At 51.8% G+C, this 26,213-nt stretch overlaps 13 protein-coding genes across 13 annotated transcripts; 7 read left to right on the plus strand and 6 right to left on the minus strand.

The window, feature by feature from the left end:
- Positions 1-311: 311 nt before the first annotated feature.
- Positions 312-2,086, plus strand: An01g07150 (uncharacterized protein; the record flags this gene model as incomplete). The annotated part of the gene is made up of 5 exons (XM_001389102.1): positions 312-461; positions 529-612; positions 669-1,140; positions 1,216-1,664; positions 1,727-2,086. 5 exons carry the CDS (start codon positions 312-314, stop codon positions 2,084-2,086), a joined length of 1,515 nt encoding a protein of 504 aa, XP_001389139.1.
- A 1,696-nt stretch (positions 2,087-3,782) lies between these two features.
- An01g07160 (uncharacterized protein) lies at positions 3,783-5,729 on the minus strand (the record flags this gene model as incomplete). The annotated part of the gene is made up of 3 exons (XM_001389103.1): positions 3,783-4,977; positions 5,032-5,488; positions 5,561-5,729. 3 exons carry the CDS (start codon positions 5,727-5,729, stop codon positions 3,783-3,785), a joined length of 1,821 nt encoding a protein of 606 aa, XP_001389140.1.
- A 247-nt stretch (positions 5,730-5,976) lies between these two features.
- Positions 5,977-6,753, plus strand: An01g07170 (uncharacterized protein; the record flags this gene model as incomplete). The annotated part of the gene is made up of 2 exons (XM_001389104.1): positions 5,977-5,988; positions 6,049-6,753. 2 exons carry the CDS (start codon positions 5,977-5,979, stop codon positions 6,751-6,753), a joined length of 717 nt encoding a protein of 238 aa, XP_001389141.1.
- Positions 6,754-7,386: 633 nt separating this feature from the next.
- Positions 7,387-9,511, minus strand: An01g07180 (uncharacterized protein; the record flags this gene model as incomplete). The annotated part of the gene is made up of 4 exons (XM_001389105.3): positions 7,387-7,699; positions 7,751-8,227; positions 8,312-8,815; positions 8,898-9,511. 4 exons carry the CDS (start codon positions 9,509-9,511, stop codon positions 7,387-7,389), a joined length of 1,908 nt encoding a protein of 635 aa, XP_001389142.1.
- Positions 9,512-10,726: 1,215 nt separating this feature from the next.
- Positions 10,727-12,070, plus strand: An01g07190 (uncharacterized protein; the record flags this gene model as incomplete). The annotated part of the gene is made up of 1 exon (XM_001389106.3): positions 10,727-12,070. One exon carries the CDS (start codon positions 10,727-10,729, stop codon positions 12,068-12,070), a length of 1,344 nt encoding a protein of 447 aa, XP_001389143.3.
- A 741-nt stretch (positions 12,071-12,811) lies between these two features.
- Positions 12,812-15,443, minus strand: An01g07200 (uncharacterized protein; the record flags this gene model as incomplete). The annotated part of the gene is made up of 3 exons (XM_001389107.3): positions 12,812-13,275; positions 13,326-15,281; positions 15,362-15,443. The coding sequence occupies 3 exons, from the start codon at positions 15,441-15,443 to the stop codon at positions 12,812-12,814; spliced, it is 2,502 nt and encodes an 833-aa protein (XP_001389144.1).
- A 186-nt stretch (positions 15,444-15,629) lies between these two features.
- Positions 15,630-16,829, minus strand: An01g07210 (uncharacterized protein; the record flags this gene model as incomplete). The annotated part of the gene is made up of 3 exons (XM_001389108.3): positions 15,630-15,786; positions 16,143-16,674; positions 16,757-16,829. 3 exons carry the CDS (start codon positions 16,827-16,829, stop codon positions 15,630-15,632), a joined length of 762 nt encoding a protein of 253 aa, XP_001389145.3.
- A 525-nt stretch (positions 16,830-17,354) lies between these two features.
- Positions 17,355-18,538, plus strand: An01g07220 (uncharacterized protein; the record flags this gene model as incomplete). Its single annotated transcript, XM_001389109.1, has 2 exons — positions 17,355-17,947; positions 18,004-18,538. The coding sequence occupies 2 exons, from the start codon at positions 17,355-17,357 to the stop codon at positions 18,536-18,538; spliced, it is 1,128 nt and encodes a 375-aa protein (XP_001389146.1).
- A 122-nt stretch (positions 18,539-18,660) lies between these two features.
- An01g07230 (uncharacterized protein) lies at positions 18,661-19,569 on the minus strand (the record flags this gene model as incomplete). Its single annotated transcript, XM_001389110.3, has 1 exon — positions 18,661-19,569. One exon carries the CDS (start codon positions 19,567-19,569, stop codon positions 18,661-18,663), a length of 909 nt encoding a protein of 302 aa, XP_001389147.1.
- A 528-nt stretch (positions 19,570-20,097) lies between these two features.
- An01g07240 (uncharacterized protein) lies at positions 20,098-21,964 on the plus strand (the record flags this gene model as incomplete). Its single annotated transcript, XM_001389111.1, has 2 exons — positions 20,098-20,205; positions 20,279-21,964. 2 exons carry the CDS (start codon positions 20,098-20,100, stop codon positions 21,962-21,964), a joined length of 1,794 nt encoding a protein of 597 aa, XP_001389148.1.
- A 602-nt stretch (positions 21,965-22,566) lies between these two features.
- On the plus strand, positions 22,567-22,920 carry An01g07250 (uncharacterized protein; the record flags this gene model as incomplete). The annotated part of the gene is made up of 2 exons (XM_001389112.3): positions 22,567-22,766; positions 22,896-22,920. 2 exons carry the CDS (start codon positions 22,567-22,569, stop codon positions 22,918-22,920), a joined length of 225 nt encoding a protein of 74 aa, XP_001389149.1.
- A 466-nt stretch (positions 22,921-23,386) lies between these two features.
- Positions 23,387-24,741, minus strand: An01g07260 (uncharacterized protein; the record flags this gene model as incomplete). The annotated part of the gene is made up of 2 exons (XM_001389113.3): positions 23,387-24,346; positions 24,415-24,741. 2 exons carry the CDS (start codon positions 24,739-24,741, stop codon positions 23,387-23,389), a joined length of 1,287 nt encoding a protein of 428 aa, XP_001389150.1.
- A 395-nt stretch (positions 24,742-25,136) lies between these two features.
- Positions 25,137-26,192, plus strand: An01g07270 (mitochondrial 54S ribosomal protein uL10m; the record flags this gene model as incomplete). The annotated part of the gene is made up of 1 exon (XM_001389114.1): positions 25,137-26,192. One exon carries the CDS (start codon positions 25,137-25,139, stop codon positions 26,190-26,192), a length of 1,056 nt encoding a protein of 351 aa, XP_001389151.1.
- Between the last annotated feature and the right edge of the window lie 21 nt (positions 26,193-26,213).

Raw genomic sequence — 26,213 nt, forward strand, 5'->3', positions numbered from 1 at the left:
CTTAGCGTGAACGACCGGTCCAGATAGCGCGGGCTCGAGATTAAGCCCACGCACAAAACTGGCGGCAAGCATGCATGCCGTCCAGTCTGCACGTTCGCTTTTCAGTTCTGACAGCTTCCGAAGATCTCTTATCTATTACTACTACTACTTCTACTCGCGACTTGACTCCGGATTTTGCCTCTGGAGCTCCGCGTCAATATTCTCCCCCGCGATAGCGTCTCGGCGCTTGCCGTGACGATAAATTTCTGAAGAATGCCCCCCTGTCTTCTTCTTCCCCAATTATCCAGCAAGAGCGCTTGCTTGGTGTCAAAATGGCGGACGTAAAGGAGCTTCAATCTGTGGAAGTTCTCCAAGAAAAGTCCATGTCATCGGGGGACCCGGAGGCCAATGCTAGAATCAAGACCACCGCACAAGGCATCCCTCTGGTCCCCCAGCCCAGTGATGATCCAGAGGATCCCTTGGTTCGTTCGCTGTCCTCACAGAAACTACTGATCAATGATGTCCTGACAGTAGAGGGATTTCCTATAGAATTGGAGCCAATTCACCAAAATTGCAGCTCTTATGGTCCTCGCGTTCGAATCATTCCTGGTCAAATTCTCGGCCACGTTGATTGTAGGTCTACTGAACTTTCCTACTCTTTTTATCTCCTCTCCTAATAGATCCCTTAGGCTCCTGATGCATTGGAGCTGGCTGAAGAATTCAATGTCCCCGAGACAACCGCGACGTACATCGGATCTGTACCTTCCATCTTAAACGCAATAACCTCCTTCTTCTGGATCCCGATGAGCCACCGAATAGGTCGACGGCCAGTACTTCTCATTGGCAATCTGATGACCTTGGTCAGCGCGATCGGGGTGGCTCGATCCCAGACATATGCGCAGTGTTTAGCTTGTCGCATGCTCATGAATGTAGGTGGCAGCGTTGGGTTGTCCATCGGACCCGCTGCTATTTCTGATATGTTTTTCTTGCATGAGAAGGGGTCGCGGATGGGTGTAAATAGCATTTTGCTCGTTATTAGTCCGTATGTGGGCGGTGTCGCTGGTGGCTCGATTGCATACAATAAGAGCCTCGGATGGCGGTGGTCCATGTACATCGCAGCCATCCTGTACGCCACACAATTCGTTGCCCAGATCTTCTTTGGTAAGTTTAACTCTGTTTATCTGTGGCACTTTGGGGTCTAGCTTTACTAATTGCTTTTTTTCTCTCACCCTTCAGTGCCCGAAACCATCTATACACGAAACGAGAAAACCAGCGCCGAGTCCAAGCCTTCCGACCGGAAGAAGTCCACGTTCCTGTCCCGCATGAAGTTTCGCAAACCAGTGGTCCCCAAGGAAGAGACTTGGGGCCAAACCTTCCGCAAGCCATACAAGATGTTCGCTTATCCCGCCGTTGTTCTTCCGTCTTTCTGGTTTGGCGTCGCAAACATGACTGAAGTCGGAAACACGGCCGGATTTGCGCTCAACTTCGGTAGCAAGAGCCGCTTTCACTTTAACTTGGCTCAAGTTGGCTTTTGCTACTTCTCCGGTATCATTGGTGCCGGCATTGGTGAGATTTTTGGTGGGCCACTCTGCGATATGGTCGCCAAATACTCCTTACGACGAGGTCAGGAGTGGAGACCGGAACGTTTGCTTCATCTTGCGTGGTCTGCTCTCATCACCATCTCGGTAAGTTGAGGTTTTGAAGGAAAAGCCAAAATACAAACAATAAGCCTGACATACCCATCTAGGCTGGTCTCCTCCTGTACGGACTTGAACTCGAATATGGTGACAGCTGGGCTGCAGCCCTCACTGGAATCGGTCTCTTCACTTTCGGACAGGAAGTCCTCGTCACTGTCCTGTTGACATACATGACGGAGTGTTACCCGGAAGATGCAGCAGAGGTAGCTATTGTCTTCCAATTCTTCTTTGCTGTCCAGACATTCCATCCCCCTTTCTATCTCCCTCAGTGGATCAAGCAACCTGGTGGAGCCAAGGTCCCGTATATAGTTTTCGCAGCACTACCGATAGTGCTGTATCCCTTCTGCATCTCGTTGTTCACCTGGAAGGGTCCGCAGATCAGAAAAAGAGGACCTTTCTTTGTTCTATGAGTTGTATCGGGCATGTCTTATGAATAACTTGCTTGCATTTGCATGATACGGTCGTTTCGGCTTTTGAATTCGCATTGGATCATGTGTCATCAGGGAAAGGGTTAAACATAAAGAGAAAGGAAAGCCGGGGAAGAAAAAAAAGGAGAAAGCTCATGATCGCGCATTTGCAGGTGTCTTACGACTACGGTGCATATTTATCTTCTTGCAATAATGAATCTATGGTGGGAAAAATACGACTCAGATATCAATAGGATTAGCTGCATCTCAAAATGATACCTTCTCTATGGTCTCCTAGACATCCAAGACAATCCTAGCATTTCCAACCCGATTAAGCACATCCTACAACCCCTTTCCCGACCTCTAGATTACGAGATAAAAGACGAACTCACTCACAATTACGGCTGATGATTTCTCCGCTAGGCTATTTATTATCTCCGAGTCCTTGACTAGTATGTGGGCCTTATGGGGTCGGAGGAGATCAACCGTTACGGTCTCCTCCTCGGGGATACGGATAACTCGGTCCGGCGCGCTCTTAGGGCCTCGCGTTTACCCACACAGTCTCCAGTTGTCTGCCATTGTGGCGTCCAGGGTTCGCCTTGGTGGTAGAGCTTAATTGAACCGTCTGTGTAGGTAGGGATTTCGTTGTGGCATGGGTGGTTGTGATGTGGATGAACGCTTGGTTTCTGCCGTGTACGGAACAATAGTATCTGATAGCATACCACTATATATTTATATTACAGAGTTTACTGAGTTACCCACCACAAATAAATAAGTTTATAGTGTACCTACACCCATGAAAATGTTTCAAAAGATAGCCGGAATACTACTAAACAGTGTATATTGTGACAACTGTCGAAATAATCTTCATTGATACTTGAATGGACGTAGAGATTAAGTTATCGCGGCATGTCGAGATCCGAAGCTGCATTAGCAAGCTGCGAGATGGGTAAATCTCGCATCAGCACTGGATGGACTATTCCTTGATTGGACCTCGGCTAGGGATGTCGGTCGCACGGTTCATGTATTGTCTACGCAGATATAGGGTAAGGATTGGGTCTTAAAGGAGACGCATGCATAGTATGTAGGACCTAGCTGGGAAGTTCTGGATGGGACGGGTGATCGAGGTGTTGATTGCTATATATATTTTATTTATATACATGGGCATTATGGGTTAGTAGCGGTGCATTCAGCGTTATTGTTGCTACCAAATTTGCCGCTGCATATCTGGAGACAGGTATATTTACTGGTTCCATATGCAATCCAGTTGGAACGGATATTGGTTCTGGTGTGAGGGGGAAAAGAAAAAAATAAAACAAGCTTGTAGATTTCCGTCTGTTAGCATAAGCTTCTCAATTTCTTCTTTATATGTTTTACAATCTATATACAAATAATACTGTCTATATATTGTAGTGAATCATGTTTCAGTGTATGTGTATCAGCAGAAGGATATTACATATAATAGAACAAAGTATACTGATAATTGAACACGCAGAATATAGTGAAGAATTGGACAATAATACATTATTGGTTTTATTGCTTACGATAAAATGGAACCATCCACTGAGACAGACCTGTGCTCTGGTGTTCAATGTACATTAGAACGGACATAAATTTGACTGGCTTAATAGAACATAAAGTTCGGCCGAAGGGTATTGATATTTATCGCACAGCATGTTCTAGCTTTACACCGAATAGATTAGGCCAAAACTTCAACCCTAATCCTCGCCTCAGCGATATCCGACTGGAACCAAAACCCGATATCCTTCGTAGTATCCACGAGCTCGACTTCGCGTTTCACGAACCCCAGCTCCCCAGGCACCTTCCCCTCCGGCTCTTTAGCATCATCGATACCTCCCTCCCCATCATCTTCACTATCCCAGCCCTCATCATCCTCCATCTTCTCCTTGCTTACTGGGTCCAGCTCATCGGTCTCCCAGACCAACCTAAAGCTGTAGGGCTGTAGTCCGAAAAGTCGAGAAACAATAGCCTTGACTTGGTATGTATCGAACGACCGAGGGACTTCTTTAGCGTTGATAGAACTTCCCTCTCGGGCGACAACCTCAGTCTGAGATAGATGAAACACCAACTTCACCAGCCTTGCAGCAACAGACCGCGGGTTCACAGCAGCACCGCCAGTCCCGGACTCGGCCCTCCTAATCACAGGCTGACCATATAGATCACATAGCTCTGAGTATCTAGGATGCTTAGCAAGGATGCCTGCTTCTGCGGTCTCCGGGGAAGCGGATAGCTCCTTTCCAATGAGAGAGAGATAGTACAATTCTCCATTATTGCGGTCCTTAGGTGTGATTTTGCCGTAGTTAAGCATTCGTAGAGACCCAATGCGAGATAGCGTCAGCATGTACGCTTCATCCACTGTCATGGGTTTCTCGGGCACGCCTGTGATGTGGGATGGGCCGACGGGCTGGTCGTACAGCGAGTTGGCGGATATTCGGAGGGTGTCTAGACCTGGGAATAGAGCGGGGAGGTGGTTGATGAAGTCCCATGTGGTGATCTTGTTTCGGGATAGGTCGAGAGAGTGGAGGCTTTGGGGGAATTGGAGGGCTGTGTCTGAGGTGTTATTTGTGTCGTAGATAGTGGAGATATTGTTTCCGCGGAGGGAGAGGTGCTCTAGTCTTGAGAGCGAGGTGAGGGATTTGATAGAGGATAGGGTGTTGAGGTCGTTGTTTTCTAGGGTAAGGCGGGTGATGGTGTTGGATAGAGGAGTTGTGGGCATTGAGAGTTGGTTCGCTGAAGCAGAGAGTGTGCTGAGAACGGGGAATTGATACGTCAATGCTGATATCTCCTCCCATGTTAGAAGTGTCTCGTCAATATGCAGTGCTGTGATGCCCTCGAACTTCAACCCCTCCTCGAGAGGACCAAGCCGGTTTCCTCTGTTGCCATGTTAGCTCAACCCAAATCAAGAACCACAGTCCAAGGGAACCTACATAAGCTTCAGCGCCTTAAGGAAGTTCAACCGCTCACAAATCCGAGCTACACCACCCCAAGTCGTCAACAAGTTCCGGCTCAGATCCAGCTCGGTGATCTGTGGGCAAGTCTGCTCGATTTCCGCATACGCGGATTCGATCTCTGTAGCTGATGCATCATGCCCCAGCACACCCGCAACTTGCAAACCATCAAGAAGCACGATCTTCAGCTCTTGGAGCCTGGCAAGCTGCTTCCGGATTTTGTCGAAGCCGACTTCCTCAACGACCTTACCACTGATCTCGATGGGTTTGTGCAGAGGGTCACCCGTGGTGTCATTCCCATGTGCTTGCCTAGCAATTTCTTGCTCGAGGAACTCGGAAGCGTACTTCTCGCGCAGGGCCTCGATGAATCCTCGAGGTTTATCTGCCGGGCGAGACGGACGCACGAATGACCCTGCCGTAGGGTGTTTGCTTTTGCCTGCAACATGTGAGTATGCAATCTAACTAATATACGAATCTCCAAGACCCAGGAGAGAAAGAGGATACTTACAAGTGAAATATCTCACCCCGCGATGCTCTCCCGAATGCTTCCCCCGAGTCGGGTCATCCCATTCGACTCCCAACCATTCTCCAGAGGTGCCCTCAACAGTACCCACGTAGCGAACGGTACACAAATCCCCAGCATAGGACCGCCGTTGGCCTACGTGCGCAGCCTGCATTCTAAAATCGCCGAGAACCGTAACTCATAAATCTACAGCTCCGAACAAATACAACGAGCGTCCCAGCATGTGACGGATTTCCCACTCGCCCCGCTCCACCAATCGCAACCCACACCCCGCTTACATAACTTGTTCTGCCTGAGGCAGAAGCTAATCCCCAAATCGGCGAAGCAGAACTTCCTCGACACTACGATATCATCACCTCACTTTCCACTGCTGTCCATCTCCACAACCACAACCCGGCAGCATGGATTACCAGGTAAGCACAATTACATTCTTTATATACAAACCACATTACTAACAAAACCCCCCTAAACAGAACCGCGCCGGTTCCAAATTTGGCGGCGGCGGCGTCGCCTCCCACTCCGCAACGAACGCCGACCGACGCGAACGTCTCCGCAAACTGGCCCTGGAAACAATCGACCTCGACAAAGACCCCTACTTCTTCAAGAACCACGTCGGCAGCTTCGAATGCAGACTATGTCTCACAGTGCACCAAAACGACGGGTCCTACCTAGCGCACACGCAGGGGCGGAAACACCAAACGAACCTTGCGCGGCGCGCGGCGCGCGAACAGCGCGAGGGCAAGAACCAAGACCCGTCGTCCATTCCCGGGGCGATGGGCGTGCAGGTCAAGAAGCAGACGATCAAGATCGGACGACCGGGGTACAAGATCACGAAGATTCGGGATCCGTTGACGAGACAGCTGGGGATGTTGTTCCAGTTGCAGTATCAGGAGATTACGCCGGGAGTTACGCCTAAGGTGCGGTTTATGTCGGCGTTTGAGCAGAAGGTGGAGGAGCCGCCGGACAAGAATTTCCAGTATTTGGTTGTCGCTGCGGAGCCGTATCAGACTTGTGGGTTTAAGTTGCAGGCGAGGGAGATTGATCGGCGCGAGGGACGGTATTGGACTTGGTTTGATGAGGATAGTAAGGAGTTTTGGGTCCAGATTATGTTCAAGACGGAGAGAGAGGAGAGGTTCTCGGGTGTGCCGGGGTTGGCGCCTATTGAAAATAAGGCTTGATTTGGGGCCTTGTTGATTGTGTTTTGAGGGGATGGGAGTGGTGAATGTTCTCATTGTTGCTGTTGATTTCCTATTGAAGGTCGGATCTGGCGTTTCATGGGCTTGCTTTGCTGGCAAAATGTTGTGGCTATCGTTCTTTCTATTCTACTGCTGTGTTATGCATTAGGGTGGCTTCGCATCAATACCATGCCCTCTTTTTACTTCTAATGATACGATTTACCAACGATTACAGCTCTACTAGAGGAGACCAACCTCTACCGCAATATTGTGCATTGGCTAAATGCTAAATAGCTACGAAACACAGTCCGGCATTCGCGGGCTTTTCTAATACATGATATGATATCCACTCATATGTATCCCCGGTTAGATACAGTCGGTAGCTAGCAATCGTCGTCTCGCGACACGGATGCAAAATCAAGAAGGTAATAGGAAATGAACAATGCTAGGTCGTGACCAACTGAGGCGAAATGTCAAATGCGCTAGATGCTGGATGAAACTGATGCACAAGGGGATGCCCGAGACCAGAACCTAAATGCGCCACTGAAAAGCCATCAATGCAAGCCCGCCCGCTGTCGGACTCTTCAATGACGTCTATCGTGGGTTCACAAGGACACTCGGATGTCGACTGTATCTTCAATTTCCCTGGAAGGCGTTGAACGCTTTGTAAGTGTATCCGATAAATGGAAGGCTCATCTCCGCCTCCTGCTCGTCCGGCATGGCGCGAGCCTGAGCGCGGTGGATGGCACTCGTATCCTCCTGAGGAATCTCATCGATCGGGAAGTACGACACGTCAATGTTCGAGCTCAATCTTGGTTCGAACGGCGCGCGGATGCTGCGCAGTTGCTCCCAAACGACGCCGCGGAAGAAGGGGTGGTTCTTGATCTGCGTTGCGCCGCCGAATTGGCCGCCATCGCTTCCGATACGGTGTTCTGCGTCGCAGAGGAAGCTAATCCGGGATTAGCATGATACATAAGCATATGATGTGCACAAAGCTTACCTTCGGATGAGACCCTCGGAATCGCGCGAAAGGGTAAGTTCCTCGGGGAAGTACAAGCATTCTCTCCAGTTCACAATCTTGCGGTAGGTGTCGGTGGTGTCTTCCGCGCAGAACGGGGGCCAACCCACAAGGCACTCGAACATGATAGCACCTACAGACCACCAATCGCACAGGTAGGTGTATCCTTGGCCGTTGAAGATCTCGGGGGCGATATAGTCCGGAGTTCCGACCGTCGAGTATGCCATTGCACGACGAGACTTTCTCCAGGTGTTGATCTGGCCACGGTTGGAGACTGTCAGGTTGATCGCATCGTTAAAGTAACCAGAGTTGCGGTTCTTGTCCTTTGACGTCGAGTTCTTCAGCAGATTCTGATAGTAGGAGTTGTCGTGGGTCTTCTTTCCTCCCGTGGACAGACCAAAGTCCGTCAGCTTGACGTGACCACCGCGATCCAGAAGGATGTTATCAGGCTTGATATCACTATAGACAAAAACAATTAGCACCTGCCGCCCCGTGAAACTTCAACTTTGCATCTGCTGGCAGCATCGAGCATCTAGTACTTACCGGTGAAGGAAGCCGAGCTTGTGAACAGCCTCGATCGCCATGACAATTTCGGCCATATAGAACCGAGTAATATCCTCGGAGAAGATCTCGTACTTGATCAACATGGTCATCAAGTCACCACCAGGCAAGAAGTCCATCAGCAAATACAAGTAGGCAGTGTCCTGGAAAGAAGCATGCAGCTTCACCAACCACGGGTTGTCCTTGGAATCAGCAAGGATATCACGTTCCGCGCGAACGTGAGCCAGCTGGTCCTTCTTGAACATCTCCGTTTTGATCAACGACTTCAGTGCGTAAATCTTGCCATCGGTCTTCCGTTGTACCAGCTTCACTTCACCAAACGCGCCCTTTCCGATGATCTTGATGGTCTGGAAGTTCTGCGGGGTCTCCTTGGTGCGAAGGAACCGGAGGAAATTCGATTCCTTCTTAGCAAGCACCTCTGCGTCCTTGCACTTGTTCTCCTTGGGAATACTGGGTTCACGGATCATCTTGTCCAGCTCAGCAGACCTATAAAAAGCACCCGGGTCAGCGATACCAGGTTCCCTGGTGAGTTGGGAAGGGGGGCCGTGGCATTGTGTGGAATACTCACCGCATGTTGCGATCGCGTGCGCGCTCAATGTTCTCATTGAAGAAGACGCTGACCAGCTCCTTGGCTGCCTTGCCACGCTTGTGAACATTCTCCGAGTAACGTTCCGGGTACCGCTGCAACTCTTCGTTCTCCGCGGGGGTGCGAGGGCTACGAGGCATAGGAGGCGCCAGGTGGCCTGGCTGTTGCTGCCCGGGGGCGGGGGAGCCGGCAGTTCGGGGTCGCTGGGCTGGCGAGGCAGAACGAGCAAAGAAACCCGAGCGAGGGGAGTTCAGATCCTGGTTCGAGAACTGCTGGATCAAACCGTTGGTGCCATCGTTCGCGCTGTAACCCATGCGGGATTGGTAGGCGGGCTGAGGGGATTGCAGGTTCTGGCCATAATGCGGCTGGCCGTAGGCTGCCTGAGCTTGGTAAGGATTGGCCATGAAATAACCACCTTGAGCGTAGGCACCGTTCTGGGCGTCCATGTAATCCTGGGGACCCTGGTTTTGGTAGATCGGCTGGGGGAAGGCGGAGGGGGTAGTGGGATAGGCGCGGTTGTTGGCCGCCGCCGCATTGAAACCACGATCATTGTACCCGAAATTCAGGTGGAGTCGGTTGTTGTTGTTGGGATCCATGATGGAAAACTTTCCTCCCCGACTACCGAACGAAGGCTAAGGGAAAGCGGGGGGAGTTGAGAACGAGTGGATGAAGAATTGGGACGGAGATGGGAAAAGAATCCAAGGGGGAGGGGGAAACAAGAGCCCGAAGGAGCGGTGGCCTCAGGAGGCGAAGGGGCTTCGACAGGCACTTTCAGGAGCGCTTTCTCGCTGTCCCTGAGATTGGCTTAGAAGAGGGGGGAAATGCAGTGGAGAGGCCCAGGCACAACAACAGGCTGGCTGGCTCTTCTGCCCCAATGGCGGCAAGTCCCGTAACCTCTCTAGTAGTATTATCTGTCGGGCAACCAGCTTGATGTTTCAGGTTCAGGGCCCCGAATTGAAGTCAGAGACAGGGGATACTATGATGCCAAAAGAAAGACACGATGCTACTGCAACCACTCAAGAATTGATGGTCCGATCAGCACGGGGGGAAGGAGGGGGAACTACAAAAAGGGACCGATGCTTAATGTTCCAGACTCGTACGGCGCTCGGTTGGTGCCACGAATGCTGTCTCACAAAGAGAGTATTTGCTGCGACCATCTTCATCTTCACTATACAAGTTCTTCACTGGTTTCAAAGGGGTCCAAAAATAGAGGTCTAGTGTGTGTATTCCACACTATGATAGACTAATGCCATAAGAGAATACTAGTGCTTCAGCCATGATGAATGTCGACTCCAACAGCATAAACCAATCATGGCTCCTACAGAACATTCGTCCAGCTTGACAAATTCAGAAGTTGCTATCTAGAACTCCAGGAGATCATCTGAGATCCGGTCTGTTTAGACTTATTTTCCGTGGCATGCAGCACTGAGTTCAACCGGGGTGCATCTGCTAGTCAGTTAATCTGCTGCTCCTCCAGATTCCGGCTTCAACTCGGCATCCTCGCCTCCGGATAAACCTCGTCCCGACCGGAGCTGCGCAGTGCATCCCGAACTTTTTCGGCAATCATGCATTTCCCTTCACGACATGCCATGAGGGAGTGCTTCCTGCTCCCTGTTACGTACCAAAAGTTTTATTCTTCTGTATCTTTATTATATACCCCAGATTCTATTATACCCTTTCCCTTCATCCCCCTACACTATGGCGGAGTCTTCCAATTCCGCCGCGGCTTCAGGCCCGGCCCAGTCCGCAGCGTCTACCAGCGCTCCCAAGCCCTCCAACCCAGCCTTCAGAATGCTTGGTATAGATCCCCAATGCCCTCAGCCAGTATCCTTATACCTAATAGTCTTCAAGGAATGCCGAACCTTCGCATGAAACTTCCCTCTCGGAATTGGATGATCTTCTTCACCATCACCGGCTCGTTCGCCGCAGCTGTCATTTACGACCGGAGAGAGAAGCGCCGCGCGCAACAAAAATGGAGTGATCTCGTCGCTCACATCTCCAAGGAGCATCTTCCCATCGAGCAAACCCGACGCAAAATCAACGTCTTCCTGTCCGCGCCACCGGGTGACGGTATCCGCGTAGCTCGCGACCACTTCAAAGAATACGTTAAGCCGATCCTCGTGGCAGCGGCACTAGACTACCAAATCATCGAAGGCAGAAGGGAAGGCGACATCCGTGCTGGTTACGCGGAGCGCATTCGCAAGTGGAGACGTAAGGCAGGCGAACCGAGTACGGTGGTGGAGGACCCCACGGTCGAAGATGTCGTTTTCGCCGCGAGGACGCAGATGGGCGTTATAGAGGAGCCCGGACCGAAGGGTGATTTGGTCATCGGTCGCCACACATGGAAGGAGTATATTCGCGGTCTGCATGAAGGTTGGCTGGGTCCTCTTGATCCTCCCCCTCCGCCTCCTGCCACGGAGGATCCCGCTCCTGTGGAATCCAGCACACCCGCCGCAGAGACCGCCTCTGAGACCAAGGAGGGCGACGCCAACGCCCCCGAGCAGGAAAAGAAGGAAGAGAAGCCTGCTAAACCCGTGGGACCGACACCAGCTTACATCTCCACATCCGACTACTCATCGCAACCCCTCCCGCGTACTATCCCCCAGACTCTTTCAGGCTCCGTTCCCATCGCCTTCCCCCACATCCTGGGTTTCCTCAACACCCCCATCAGACTCTACCGCTACCTTAACCAGCGCCACATGGCCGAGAGCGTAGGCCGCGACGTCGCAGCCATTGTCCTGGCCTCATACAGCCGCCCTTACAACACCGGCTCCGTCTCCTCGGATGCCTCCCCCATCTCCGACGATACCCTTGGCAACACCACCTATGAACAACAGACCGTCCTCGAGGAGGAAGAAAGGGAATGGCATAAGTCCGTCCACCGCAAGGACGAAGCCAACCCTGACAAGGAACGCGAGTGGCTCGACGACATCGTCATCGATCCGCGCCTCGCCTCCCGCATGCATCGCTACAGCGTCTCGCCTGAGGAAGAGGCCCGCGCTCAGCGCATCCTCGAAGGCCAGGAATACATCCTGGGTCAGGAACGCCCTGTTCCTGTGTCGTTCTGGAAGCGCATGTGGGTGAAGTATGGATACGGAGAGGATGAGGAGACGTTGAGGAGGAAGCCCATCTTGGGCAACCTTGATGAGGAGTAAATCACTTGTCGAGATTGATGTACGGGGAGGGGAGGATATTGTCACCATAAATAGAAAGGGTTTCTTAGATCTCTATCCGTGTTTGGGTTAGAGGTATATAGACATATTCTTATTTTTTGTCTTTGGTATTTTGGGGCCGATACGATCATTGCATGGGAAATGTGTTTTATCGGGATGTATGGGTATTTGTACTAACAACTATTGACATCTCCTTATCAACTGTATATTAGTCGAATCTAAGATGATCTTCACTGGTCAGGTATTTCATGTCTAGTGTAGATGTATCACTCGAGGATGCAACCTCCCTACAAGAGGCTCATCAGGCATTGAAGGAGCACACTAATCGAGTATCATCTCTCACGTGGAAGGCTTCCCAACTAAGCTAGCCCCAGACATACCGTTTTGAGTGGGCTATTCTCTATTTCAGATGTCTAATACAGTACGCCTCGATGCATCTCGGAAAGCATTTTGCTGTATAGTTTTCGTCTCACACCACATGATACCCGGGCTTTTTAAGTACAGGTGAATATGTACACCCAGGTAAAAACCAGCTACAGCTACAGATTCGTAGCTGATCAATTCTAAGGATAGAAGAATGGGTAAGGATAAGGAGAAGGAGAAGGAGAAGAGGAAGAAGCTAATGAGACAAGGAAAAAGTCCTTTCCGCCAATCATGTTACAGTGGTTCAAAGTATAAGGCAAGTTTGAATATGAGTAGTCCAAGAAAAGCTGTCCTATCACTTTAGTCGAGGCGGAACACCGTCGCCTCAGGCCACTTGCTGCTTGCCTTCTCGACATAAGCAGACTTTGCGGCTTGGTTGCTTCCCCACTCACCCAGGAGCTCTAGGCCTGCCAGGGCAGTGTCGATGGTAATGTCCTTGGAGTCGAGGGTGGCGATGAGGTCCTGCTCGCATTGAGGCTTGGACTCGGGCTTCAGAAGCTGGCGGCTAGTAAGACCGGCTTGTTGGTGGGAGACGCTCTCTTTGTGGGTCGAGAGGAAGGTGTTGTTATATTCCTCGAGGTTCTGGCCCTTGGGGAGCAAGGCCTCGAACTCGGTGTTGACGACCTCAGCTACTTGGGGCGCAAGTGGCTCAGAAAGGCTATCCAGGGCCTTGCGGAATCGGAGGATCTGGACGTGAAGGGTGGGGTTGGATGCGTCGATGGCATGGGCCGCGGTGAGGCACTTGAGAGCAAGTGCGTGCTTGCCTGGGGTTGCGGTTAGTATATGTCAATGACTTGTAAGAGGGCGAACATACCTCTCCTGAGGTAAACGTCGAATCCGAGACACTGGGCCTCTATGTTCTTGGGACTATGCTCCAGCAAGTGTGTCAGGAACTTAGTCGCCTCCTTGAGCGGATCTTGCGTCTGGGCAAGCTGGTTGCCTAGTGGGTCAGAGTCTTCCTTCTTCACTTCTCCGTCAATGTTCTTAGTGCTTGCGGCCTTTCTGGCCTCACGCTTCTCGGCTTCAAGCTTCTCCAGGCGCTGCTGCTCCTTCTTGGCCTTCTTGACTGCCTTCTTACGTTCCTCGTCGTTGTCAGCAGCGGCGCTGGGCAGGGGTCCGTGAGCCAGGTCGGGCTGGTCGTGAAGGAGGAGGTAAGACTTGATGGCAGAGGTGGCCATCCGGGTGTAGAACGGGTGCTCGCGCAAGCGGTCCTCCCAGCGAACCATGTCCACATACGCACGGATCATACCCTTGCGAAGGGAGAAGCTGTGGAAATCAAATTGATCTTCTTGCCAGGTGTCAAAGATGTTGTAGACAGCATGGAATCGCTTCAGCGCGAGACCGAGCTTCTTCTGGCGCAGGTAGGCCTCGCCATCCTCGGTCAGGTACCAGACACATTGCATCTCATGTAGATCACCCAAAGCTCCACCAACGGTTTCGTTACGAGTGAACTTGCTCATATTGTCAAGAGCCTTGTCGTTCTCGTTGTTGCGGAGTTGATATTTGGCAGCCTTGGAGTTGATGTGACGGTCCTTTTCATCCAACAGCCTGGCCTTCTCCATCTCTTCAGCCGCCTTCTCGAGGTTTCCGTAATGCTTATATATCCGGGCCTTGGTCAATTGGTACTCCACAGCCTTGGGCGATAGCTCAAGGGCCTTGTCGACATTCTCCATGGCCTTGGACAAGTCGCGGCTGAGGTGGTAGTTGTAGTGCTGAGCGAGGAAGTAGTAGGAGGAAGAAAGGAACTCAGTGTTGTCGGCGCCGGACTGACCTTCCGCGGAGCCATTCGACCGGGGCGTCGTCGCGACGTAGCCTTCAACCAGTTCTTGCACTGTGTCACGCTTGACGGGGTTGCTGTACAGTGACTTGATGTTGGCAAACAGTGAGGGAACACCCTTCTTAAGCATGCGCTGCAAGTAGGCGTCGGCGGCCTGCTTGAAGTCATCGCCCTCCAAGAAGTCCAAGGGGATTCTGCGAGCCGCATCACCACGGGGGAACTTCTCAACCCAGGAGTCATATACGGCTTTCTTGGCCTTGTGGTCATCACTAGGGATGTCCTTCGCCCGGACCAAGGCATCGTAGTAGAGCGAGTTCTCCGGGTTCCGGTCCAGAAGCGCAATGTACGCTGCCTCCGCTTCGGCCTTTCTGTCCAGTCGCAGAAGGTAGTCCGCCTTCATCTCCATCACAGCAAGCACATCCGAAATTCTGTGTCCCACCTTCTCCAGATGTTCCAGTGCCTGTTCTACCTTGCCGGCCTCAGCCATGATCACGTTCTTGTACAGAACGGCCTCGGAATGCTCCATATCCGAAGTTGGCGGGGGGATCTTTAGCGTCTCCTCGTAAGTCGTCAAAACCTTTTCGGCCTCTTCCAGATCCCCAGAAAGGTGGTGTGCGATCGCGAGAGCAGTCCAGTTCTGGCGGAATCCCGGGCGAGCCTGCAGCATGGCTTTCCTGCTCTGAATGTAGCCTTGGTAATCGCGCATCTGCATTTGCAGCAGCGCAAGATCCCGCTGAATGGGCTGTGAGTCCGGCTCAATCCTCAATGCAAACCGGTATGCCTTGATTGCCTCTTCGTAGTTCTTGTCCGCCCGATACAGCAATCCGTACACATGCCAGCAGATGTGCGACTTCATGTCGTTCTTCAGGGCTTCCTTGGCCAGCACAAAAGCCTCCTCCTGCTGGCCCATGTTGCTCATAATAAGAGCCTTCATCGCCAAGGTATCACCATGGTTGGGGTTCTTCTTCAAGATCTGTTCGGCGGTCTTGATACCTGTTCGGAACATAGCATAGTCAGCTTTCCTGCCCACTTGCGGAGACCTCCAGCGTGTCCAATCGAGATCGCAAACGCACCCTTCTTGTGTTGCTTGTTCTCATAATGACGAACCACTTGGCGGAACAAGGACGCATCCTTGGAGTTCAATGGTTGCGGCATGGTGAGTGTGGTTGGCCGGTGGTGGTCAGTGAAGGACTTGCCAAGTGACTGTGCGAAGACGGAAGCTCGAAGTGCGCGGGGGAGGAATGACGATGGACGACGATTAGTCGATCAGGCAGCGATAAGCTATGACCAACACTCCGACAGTATGCACGTCCTAGGGGATGTTGAAATTATACTTGGCCCCTATCCAATCCTCTGGTTCACCCGTTCGAGCGGCTTAAATAGTATGATCAAACGATCGCTTTTACTCGAAGGTTCTTGCCGACCGCCGTCCTCGAGGGCTGCCCGGCACCAGACGAAATTATTATCCGAAGCGGCCTGCAGATGCAACCTGGCAGCCCTGATACTTACCCTCCATATGCACCCAATTGTCGGCAAGTTACATCGCTAATGGGTATTCACAGCATACGGTCTGGTCTGGTCTGGTCTGTTATGTTAATTGTAACAAACGGTAGAGTACGCGATTCGAGCCAAGTTCATGTTTTGATTTACACATCCCGCCTGGGCTCCCAGGTCCAACCAAGAAACGCCTGTTATATGCAGCTATCTTACAACATCATATACATAGCATGTCCAGTCTCATCAAATCAGGTCAGTAACCAGACAATATGCAGCTGGAAACGATACCTCTAAGGAGTGGAGGCCTTCAACCATAACCGATGCGGTGACTACTACTCGACCCAGAGATCAAATCACTCTGTCGACGGTGGCGCCTGCTCTCGTTGTTTATTCTCACGCCATTTGTTAAGTGCCTCTTCCCAGCCCTCGGACGGGCCACCACACCTTTCCGTTACCAGACCCCATGTGCGCGCGCGTATAATTTCTTCGACCCCCCGTTGAGTACGGACAAGGTTGGCCAACGACTCAGTCCGTGCCTCTCGAGGCAAAAACCGGGCCGCATATGGGTCTAAACGATCATCGACAATATGCTCGCGATCCTCCGCAGATTCGGTCTGTTGCAGAATGAGATCCGGGTCTTCCGGGTCGGGACTTGTGGCCACCCCGGCGCAATAGTTGAGCACATCCGAACGGACTTGCCATGATGGAAACAAAACCTTATCCTTAAAGCTCTGGCAGGCAGCTGGTTCGATTTGCTTTCCTTCACTGGCGTCTATTTGTCGGATAGCTGTGGAAGAGGGATCGAATCCTTGTCGAGCTGGGGTGAACAAGGCATTGAGGTTTTGCGTGATGGAATCATCAATGGTCGATCTAGAAATTCGTAGAAAATCTGTACCGCAGCCAGGATACCCCGGGTCAGTCCCCGCGCAGTTACTCTCCGTGGACTTGACGGTGGTCGTAGCTGAGCATACCTCTAAGCAACCTCTCGTTGAAACAAAATTGGGGAGTCAGCTGAGGAGCTGACGTTGACGATGCTCGAGACATTTTCCTGTCCTCCACCTTTCCAGAGTCACTCTCTGACCTGGAAGTATTCGTCCAGAACCACTCCACCTTGGCAGCTGTACAATATGGAACCGCGGCCAGCGGATCGTATGACTGCAGAGATGAAGTCCTGATAACAACTATCCTGCTCCGGTAAAGGAGGAACAAGGCGACTATCCTAGGGCTATAGTGACGTCCAAAAGTGCCAGGGGGCTAACAGAGAAGTAATGCAATGACTTCAACAAGCCAATGTTAAAGTTCCCACGAGGTTCGGCTGGCATGCCGTATTTCGCTCTTGGAATCCTAGTATATTACCAGAATAGGTTAGCATTCTGAAATCACGGGACTACGTGATGGTCGACGCGCGCCACGACTTTCTGATTCAGCCTCTGCTCGAGCCGCGTTATTTCATTGAATTGACTCTATACACTTTCTTGAGGCTATTCTGGAGCGAGTATTGATTTGAAGGGGTAAGAATCCACGCCATCCTATTCCATTTTGCGACAGAAACTGTCAACATCGAACACCATGCCGGAGCTAGCGGAAGTCTCGCGTATAGTCCATTTCCTTCGTCAACATCTTGTCGGCAAAACGCTTTCCAAGGTGTCAGTGCAAAACGATGACATTATCTACGGCAAAGCCGGTACTACTGCTGCCGAGTTTCAGAAGGCAATGGAGGGGAAGAAAGTTACTGGTGCCGGACAGCAGGGCAAGTACTTCTGGATTGCTATGTCATCACCACCCCATGCGGTTATGCATTTCGGTATGGCGGGCTGGCTGAAAATCCGGGATGCCGACACCTATTACTACCGGACAGACAAACCTGGAGATAAGGAGTGGCCGCCAAAATACTGGAAATTCTTGCTCGAAACCGAGGGAGATCCAAAGACAGAAGCTGCTTTTGTTGACTTTCGCCGACTGGGCAGAATACGCCTGGTAGACTGTCCCGCGGAGGAAATCCGTAACTACAGCCCTCTGAAAGAGAATGGCCCAGATCCTGTCGCCGATAAAGACATTGTGTCGGAGGAGTGGCTGGCAAAGAAGCTCCGAAGCAAGAAGGTACCTGTGAAGGCGCTGCTCCTTGATCAAGCGAATATCAGCGGAATAGGCAACTGGATGGGGTATGCTCCTTCAGTCTCCCACCATGACTGATTACATCTAGCTGACTGATTTCTAGCGATGAGATCCTCTACCAAGCTAAAATACACCCTGAGCAATACAGCAACACTTTGGATGACGACCAGATTAGAGAGCTGCACTCAGCGATACATTATATCTGTTCCACCTCCGTAGAGCTTCTAGCAGATTCGGAGAAATTTCCAGCTGACTGGCTGTTCAAACATCGGTGGAGTAAAGGCAAGAAGAACACGCCATCAGTGCTGCCAAACGGAGAAAAGATTACCTTTCTCACGGTAGGGGGCAGGACCAGCGCAGTGGTTCCGAGTGTGCAGAAAAAAACTGGGCCAGTAGCCAAGGACGTCAGCAGTGAAGACGCCAGCAATGCGCCGGCAAACTCGAAGCGAAAGCGGGCTTCAGTGAAAAAGGAGGAGAGCGAGCCGGAAGCTAGCGAAGAGGATACGAAGCCCAAGAAGACCGGGCCCAAAAGGCAAAGCAGAACTTCTGTCAAGAAGGAAGACATCGATGAGACAGAGACTAAGCCGATAGAAGAACAGCAAACTACCAGGAGACGCTCGGACCGACTTCGAAAGTAGGGGATTCCGACTGTTGTATTATTGTGGCCATCTTAGCGACGTATTAGAAGATGCGACCTTCCGCTCATTATTATACTGATTCTTTATCTAATATTATATACCACTTTTCCTAGTTTACCTGTTCATACCTTCAGTCCGTGCAGCCTTTCCCGGAAGACATCAAAATTGCTGTCACCCTGGGCAACTTTGGACATGTCATCTAAAACCGCAAATACAATCTTCTCCCACCATCCCTGAAATTCAGTTTCCCGCAGGACCTCGGACCAACATTGCGCAACGTCAACATTTGGGTTCGCAAATGCACCACAACCTAGAGCTCCTAAAACAATTCTCCGATGCTTCTTATACCCTGCAATGCGGAGGATAGATCGCATCTTGTCTTTGGTCAGTTCTCGATCAGAACGAAACTTAAAAGTCGGTGGAGTCGCCGTATAGTCCACCTCTGGTCCTTCCAGGGCAGCAACGCTGATAACGCTCACAATAGGGAGATTCTCAGGCTTCTGCAGGTCCATCAGCCCATGACCTCGTGTGAAACTTTCACGGAAGATAACGACGGATGGAGAATAGATGGCATCTCGTTCTCCTATCGGATAGTATCGGTGTTTAAGGGTGGAGCTGAGGCTGCTTCGATAACAAAGAGCCTCCTCCTGAGCCATAGCTCCATTACGCCAACCGCCGCCTGGATTCCTTTCATTGGCCATATTCAGAACGCACACATTCCGTGTGTCAGTCTGCCGGAATTGCCTGGATGAGCTGTTAACCCTAATGGCGATGTCGAGCGTATCTCCAAATATGACTTCGACATGGGTTGATAGCTTTGGGCTGAACCTTGGGTTCAAAGTAGCATATTTGATGCGGGGACAGTACTGTGCTGTCGGAGGTGCCCGGGGCACCGTACTTAAAATGCCAGGGAGAAGGGCTTGAGTCTCTTCCGCGGTTGCTCTCAGTATTGCTCTCCTATCGGCTCCGGAAATAGGCCGTTGTCGCACATTGACCGGTCGAAAGTAGTCCGGTAATGTCTTTTGGCTCATCTTCAGAGATGCCGCCTGCTGTAAAACAATGTAAGTTCAATGTGAGATTGATCTGGCTATACTTTGTTAATGTAGCGCGTCGCATGACTTGACGGTAAGAGCGGACTTAGGCAGCAAGGCTGAAAGTAAGTACCAGGTGCCTAGTGAGCGGCCAGGCAAATGGAAATCCGAGGGGCAACACGAACGAGCGGCAGAACACGAGTATCTGGCGGGCGGTGCCAAAAGGCGGTCAACTTATCATCGCCGATCGCGGGGCTGCCGATAAGCATCCAGTAACATCAGAGTTCGTCGCCACTGCAGATGACAAAGCATTTGTCTTTCTTTCGATCAGTGTCACTGTAGCATTTCTTCTACCTGCTCTCTTAATCCATGCACACAGAGGTCTTGCACATTGCTTTGAACTTGACGTCGAAGCCTTCACATTGCTAAATTACCACGGTCCGAGTTGCAGCGCAGACTTCTGAGCCCGCTGCGGAGTGGCGCTGCAATACCTGCTCATTCACCTAGGAGTCTTCAGCTGCCGCTACAATGAGTGCAATTCTATCTGCAGACGATCTGAACGACTTCATTTCCCCCGGAGTTGCGTGTATCAAGCCTGTGGAAACTCTCCCTGCGAAAGATCCCTCGAAAACAGACGTAAGTGCTTGACCTCTACTCTGCTTGTACCCCACTTCATCCAATGAATGAGCACTGATTTATAATCTATCAGAATCCCTATGAGGTGACCACAGAAGACAAAGTGCAACCAGAAAATCTTCCACCGGCTCAAATCTCGCTAACTGACTGCCTCGCATGCTCTGGATGTGTCACTTCGGCCGAGGCCGTGCTCATCTCGTTGCAATCGCATGCAGAAGTCCTCAATACTTTGGACGCGCATCCCGAGTTGCCACTGAACCGTGAAGATGGGACAATTACACAGGAGCTGGGCACGGCGAGTGACGAAGGCCGAGTGTTCGTCGCAAGTGTCAGCCCTCAAGTGAGGGCAAGTCTAGCAGCAACCTATGGGATCACGGAGAAGGAAGCAACATACATGATCCACCAGTTTCTCAGCGGTCCTCACGGTTTAAGGGCTGGAGGCAAGAATGGCAGCGGCTTCACATGGGTAGCTGACACCAATGTCCTTCGTGAGGCTGTGTTGGTTCTTACAGCGGACGAAGTTGGCGAGACATTGACGACCAGTCCAGATTCTCCTAGTACTAACGGCGCAACCAATACTCTCCCCAAGCGACCGATCCTCTCGTCCGCATGCCCGGGTTGGATATGCTATGCTGAGAAGACACATCCATTTGTTCTGCCACATCTGTCCCGCCTCAAGTCACCGCAAGCCCTGGCTGGCACGTTCTTCAAGACTGTCCTCAGCAAATCACTTGGGATACCGGCCTCTCGCATTTGGCATTTGGCCGTCATGCCTTGCTTCGACAAAAAGCTTGAAGCCAGTCGCGAGGAGCTCACTGATGCTTCATGGCTGTCTGCGAAGGACGAAGACCATACAGCCGTCCGTGACGTTGATTGCGTGATCACTACGCGCGAAATGCTTAGTCTGGCTTCTTCCAGAGGCATTTCCCTTCCTAACCTACCGTTGAAATCACTTCCTCAGTCTTATATCCCGCCATTTCCCGATATGACTCTAAACGACTTTCTATTTTCGAAGTCTTCCCCGGGACAATCAGCTGCCGCAGGTACATCCGGAGGCTACCTTCACCACGTGCTTCAGACTTTCCAAGCGCGTAATCCAGGCAGTGAGATCGTGACTCAGCGTGGAAGAAATGCGGATGTGGTCGAGTACACGCTCATGTCGTCTGAGCACACGCCTATTCTGAAAGCCGCTCGCTATTACGGTTTCCGCAATATTCAGAATCTCGTCCGCAAGCTGAAACCAGCACGGGCTTCTCGACTTCCAGGCGGTAATCGACGACTGCCAGTCGGACGGGGCGCCGCGTCCGGTAGCTCTGGCACAGACTACGCTTATGTAGAAGTCATGGCATGCCCTGGAGGCTGTACTAATGGAGGAGGCCAGATACGCATTGAAGATGCTCGCGAAGCCAGCTCGAGCGTGCAGTCCTCAACGTCGGCTGAAGTGCCCGACTCATCGTCGAAGCCGACACCACATGAGCAACGCGCTTGGCTTGCCCGTGTAGACGAGGCATATTATTCTGCGGAGTCGGACACCGAGTCAGAAGCCGGAAGCCAGTCGCAGCCGCTATCTATTCTTGACAAAGAAGACAAAATTCACAATGCCATGCGTTATTGGTCTGACTCCATGGGCATCCCGCTCTCGAAGCTTGCCTATACCACATATCGCGAGGTTGAGAGTGATGTCGGCAAATCCCAGCCTGCTGCGACCGATACAACTCGCGTTGCTGAGCTTGCTGGGAAGATTGGTGGCGGTTGGTAGATTCGTTTGTTTTCTTTCATTATTCTTATGACATATACCCTGTGATGTTTGGATGACATGAGCCATGCGTGCATTTTCTTCATCGGGACAACAGTCTGCGCATTTGGACTGCACATTATATAGAGAGATACCATGTTGAATCTTGGTGGCAATACAATAAGTCGTTGGAGATGTACGTTGTGTCTTATAGATGACTGCGTCCCAATCACTGAGCAATCAGTCGTACCCCATGCCAATGACAAATGCACTGTATATAATCTCCATCCTGATAATAATCGACTGAATTCTCAAAAATAGCTATGGTCCCGGAATACCATAAAATGCATAAACCCCTGCACAACCCAAACCGCTTACTAACATCCCACCAAACCCAACTTATCCACAAACATAACTCTTACCACAGCCAACCACCCAGCCTAACCCAATCAAGCAACGAACCTCCAACGCAAAAAAGTTCCAGAACAAACCAAACCACCCAAACCTTCCATCATCATCTATCCCACGCCCACTCTACCTCCCAACCGCACCGACCAAATCCTCTCTACACACCACCTTGCAGAACCCGGCCACCCGATAAACTAGTTACTACACTACAATCCACCATGTCCCGCGAACAATACCAAGTCCCCAACCTGGGCGGCGGCGCCCAGAACGCCTTCGGTGATGCCGGTGGTCCCATGGACGGCCCTGTCGTCGCGTACCTGTGCGGCGAGTGCAACTCTCGTGTTTCTCTGAAGAGGGGAGATCAGATTCGCTGCAAGGAGTGCGGTCATCGCGTTTTGTATAAGGAGCGGACGAAGAGGTTGGTCTTTTCTTCTCTTTTTTTCCCCTGGGGTGTATGTTACGGAGAGAAGGAAGGGAATTCGGGAGGAGAGGTGTGAGGATGAGTTTGAATGAATGCATGCTAACTGGTTTACCTTGCGATGTGCAGAATGGTTCAGTTCGAGGCTCGGTGATCGAATAGAAAGTCTGAATTTGGGTTGCGCTGGGCTTGCGGGCCTAGTTTGCTTGTTTGACTCATTTATGATGGGGTGGGTGCATTTGGTGGCGCTTGGAGTTTGCTTTTGTCGTCATATATTATTTGTGAAAATCATTGTCTTGATGGGGGTGGGAGGTATGAGTGGAGAGTTGGGAGCAGATGGGCGAGTGGATTATTGTCAAGTGATGTAAGGAAATACCTCTCCTTCCTTGGTCCGGACAATTATTTCAGCTATGTTCATAGATTCATTACTCGAACTTCAGTTGTCGTAAACAGTACTCGTTTCGATGGTCACGGTATCATAAAGTATTCACTACTACCCAGAAAAAATTATAGCCATACTGTTGTTCTTTCAACAAGTTGGCCTATACTTTTAACCATAGGAAAACCCGAGAATCAAGAAAGGAATGAGTGGTTAGTGAAATGACCAGCTTTGTGATAAACTAAAGCCGGTTCGTGACTTCAATGAAATGCTCAAAGGACTTGAGAGCAGCGCCGCTCTCAATGGCCCAGCGAGCTCGCCGGACACCTTCCTTCCAGCGCCCGCCACCAGGGCCGCGCTCGGTGATGACCTGACCGTCGTCGCCAGGTCCCATGTTGCTAGTATCTGCCTCACAGATACCCGACACCGTCAGGAGGGCAGCCACATTCAAGAGGACGAAGCTCAGGATGGGATCATCCCGAGGCAACTCATTCCGCAGAATGCTCATCAGCGTGGCTGCGTTGTCCTTGGGCATCTTTTTGCCGCCAACGTCGGACAGCGGGTGAGTCGGCAGGCCAAAATCAGACGGGTGCAATTGGAACATTTCCATCTTGACCAAGGTGCGGGGATGTTCCTCCTCATCGCACGAACAATCATCCTCCTGGGACCCTTGGTACGCGGGGTTAGGATATTCCGATAGTCGCCAGCAGTTTGTCTTCCCTGCGCAGCTGATCTCGTCCAAGTCTTCTTCACCGCAAACAACAAGCGCCTTCTTGCATCCGTTCTGTCGCAATGCCTCCACAAACACCGGACCCAAGCTCTGGTAGGCCACACCAACAACACGCGCCTCGATAGCCCAGTCGACTGGGTTGGCAAGGGGTCCCATCAAGTTGAAAATTGTCCGAAGTCCAAGTCCACGCCGAACAGGGTCGGCGTACATCATGCCGAAGTGGAAGTTGGGAGCAAACAGGAAGGAGTAGTTGGTCTCTGCATAGACCTGGGGAAGGTTTTCAGCGTTAATTGCGCCGATCTTCGGGGGCACAGGAGTAATGGCATTCAGGACGTCGGCGGATCCGGAGAAAGAGGTCTGTGCCCGGTTGCCATGTTTGGCGGTCATGAGGAGAGGGGAGGCAATGATCGAAGAGGTTGTGGAAATGTTGAAGGTAGAATGCATGTCTCCACCGGTACCAACGATATCGCACTAGGGAAGCATTGCAGACGTCAGCTGTATGATCTAATTGAGCTACAGGTGAACCAAAAAGCACTCACCAGACCACCCCTGTAGGTTCCCTCTTGCTTTACCCGCGACTTGATTGCAGCCTTCAGCGTAGGCCGGTCGACCTGGCGAGCGGCCTCACGCATGCGGTGCGAGCACTTGGCAATGACTTCAGCATCGCGGTCCAATCCCGTAGAATGCAGAAGCGTGAGTAACGCTGCTGTCTGAATATGCGAAATTCCGTCTTCAAAGATCAGCGCGAATGCTGAGGCAATCTCCGAAGCTTCGACCCGGCGTTCCGTAGCGGGGTAGGCGAGTCTCTTGAGGAGGGGTGAAATGGAGACATGTTGCGGTTTCTGGTCGTGAGTTGAGGCGGACATTTTGCCTTTGGTTTGAATGTTAGCCCAAAGAATGGAATCGCGCACGCTCCTATATAAGCAATGAGTCACAACTCACTCACCGAGCTACCACGCTTAGCTGCATGAAACGGAGGGAAGATTCGGACTTCGGTCGGATGCCCGCTGACCGCAGAACAAAGAGTCATCTTTGCTCCCGGCAGAATCCCCACCGCCTGCCAGCCCGGCTAATCTGTTTTGGGAAGTCAAGATTTCGTGCCATATTTTCGTCCAGCCGGACATCCTCCAGCACGCTGCTCTTGTCGCCGGCATCGCCAAATTCACGGTCTTGGAGGTATTCGCCCGGTCCCCAATTCCTCGAGGTACTGCTTCACGTCCAATTGGCCTTTATCCCCGAAACTCCTCTTCCAACCTCCACAATGCCGCCTCGCGTCCGCATCTCCAGCGGCCGCATCACTCAGTCGGTCCGCCGACAAAGGGTCGTTTACCAGCATGAACTCCCGATTGCTGCCAGATATGCCAGCACCGCAGCCACCGCGACGACTCCGGCTGCATCAATCGAGCAGATGACACACTCCCCCGCTCCCATCGCCCACTACCCTCCCACGCAGCCTCCCTCGCACCGCAACCCCGAATACCGCCGGTCCCAGCTCCTTCGGCAATACACTTCCATCATCCGCACCACACCTCTCATGGTCTTCCTGCAGCACGACAACCTCCAATCGGTCGAGTGGGCCGCTATCCGCCGAGAGCTGAGCGCAGCCATGCAGAAGGTGGATGAGAAGATTGCCTCGGAGGGCCGGAAGGCCCCAGCACTGGCTCCGCACATCAAGGTCCAGATTGTCCAGACGCGCATTTTCGAAGTCGCCCTTCGCATCGTGGAATACTTCCGTCCCAATCAGACCACCCCGGTCCCCAGAGCCGTCGACCCTGCCACGCAAACATCGGCCGAAATCCCTCTTGCCGCTTCCCGGGATGACCCTACCCTCTCCCATGATCTCTCCCGCGCCGCTCATGATGCCGTCCTGTCCATGAAGGGCAAACATGAGCTGTCGGAGCTTCTGGTTGGACCTGTGGCCGTCCTCACCATCCCCCACGTCTCCCCCGAACACCTGAAGGCCGCCCTGCAGGTCCTGGCTCCTAAGTCGATCGGTCTTCCTTTGCCTACGCGGAAGGCTAACCCGGGCTGGCATGAGTTCCCTGTTCAGAACGGTCTGAACAAGTTGTCTTTGATTGCTGCTCGTATGGACGGACAGGTCTTCGATGTCGAGCAGTCCAAGTGGGTCACTAGCATCGAGGGTGGTATGGATGGCTTGCGCTCACAGCTCGTCATGGCTCTGCAGAGCATGGGATCCAGCATTACGAATGCTTTGGAGGGTGCTGGAAAGAGCCTTTACTTTACGCTTGAGAGCAGAAAGCAGGATATGGAGCCGAAGAAGGAATCCGAGGATGAGAACAAGGGTGACTCTGCTTGAACTGCCTAAGGCTGTTGAACT

This window comes from Aspergillus niger (genome assembly GCF_000002855.4).
Source record: "Aspergillus niger supercontig An01".
Lineage (NCBI taxonomy): Eukaryota > Fungi > Ascomycota > Eurotiomycetes > Eurotiales > Aspergillaceae > Aspergillus > Aspergillus niger.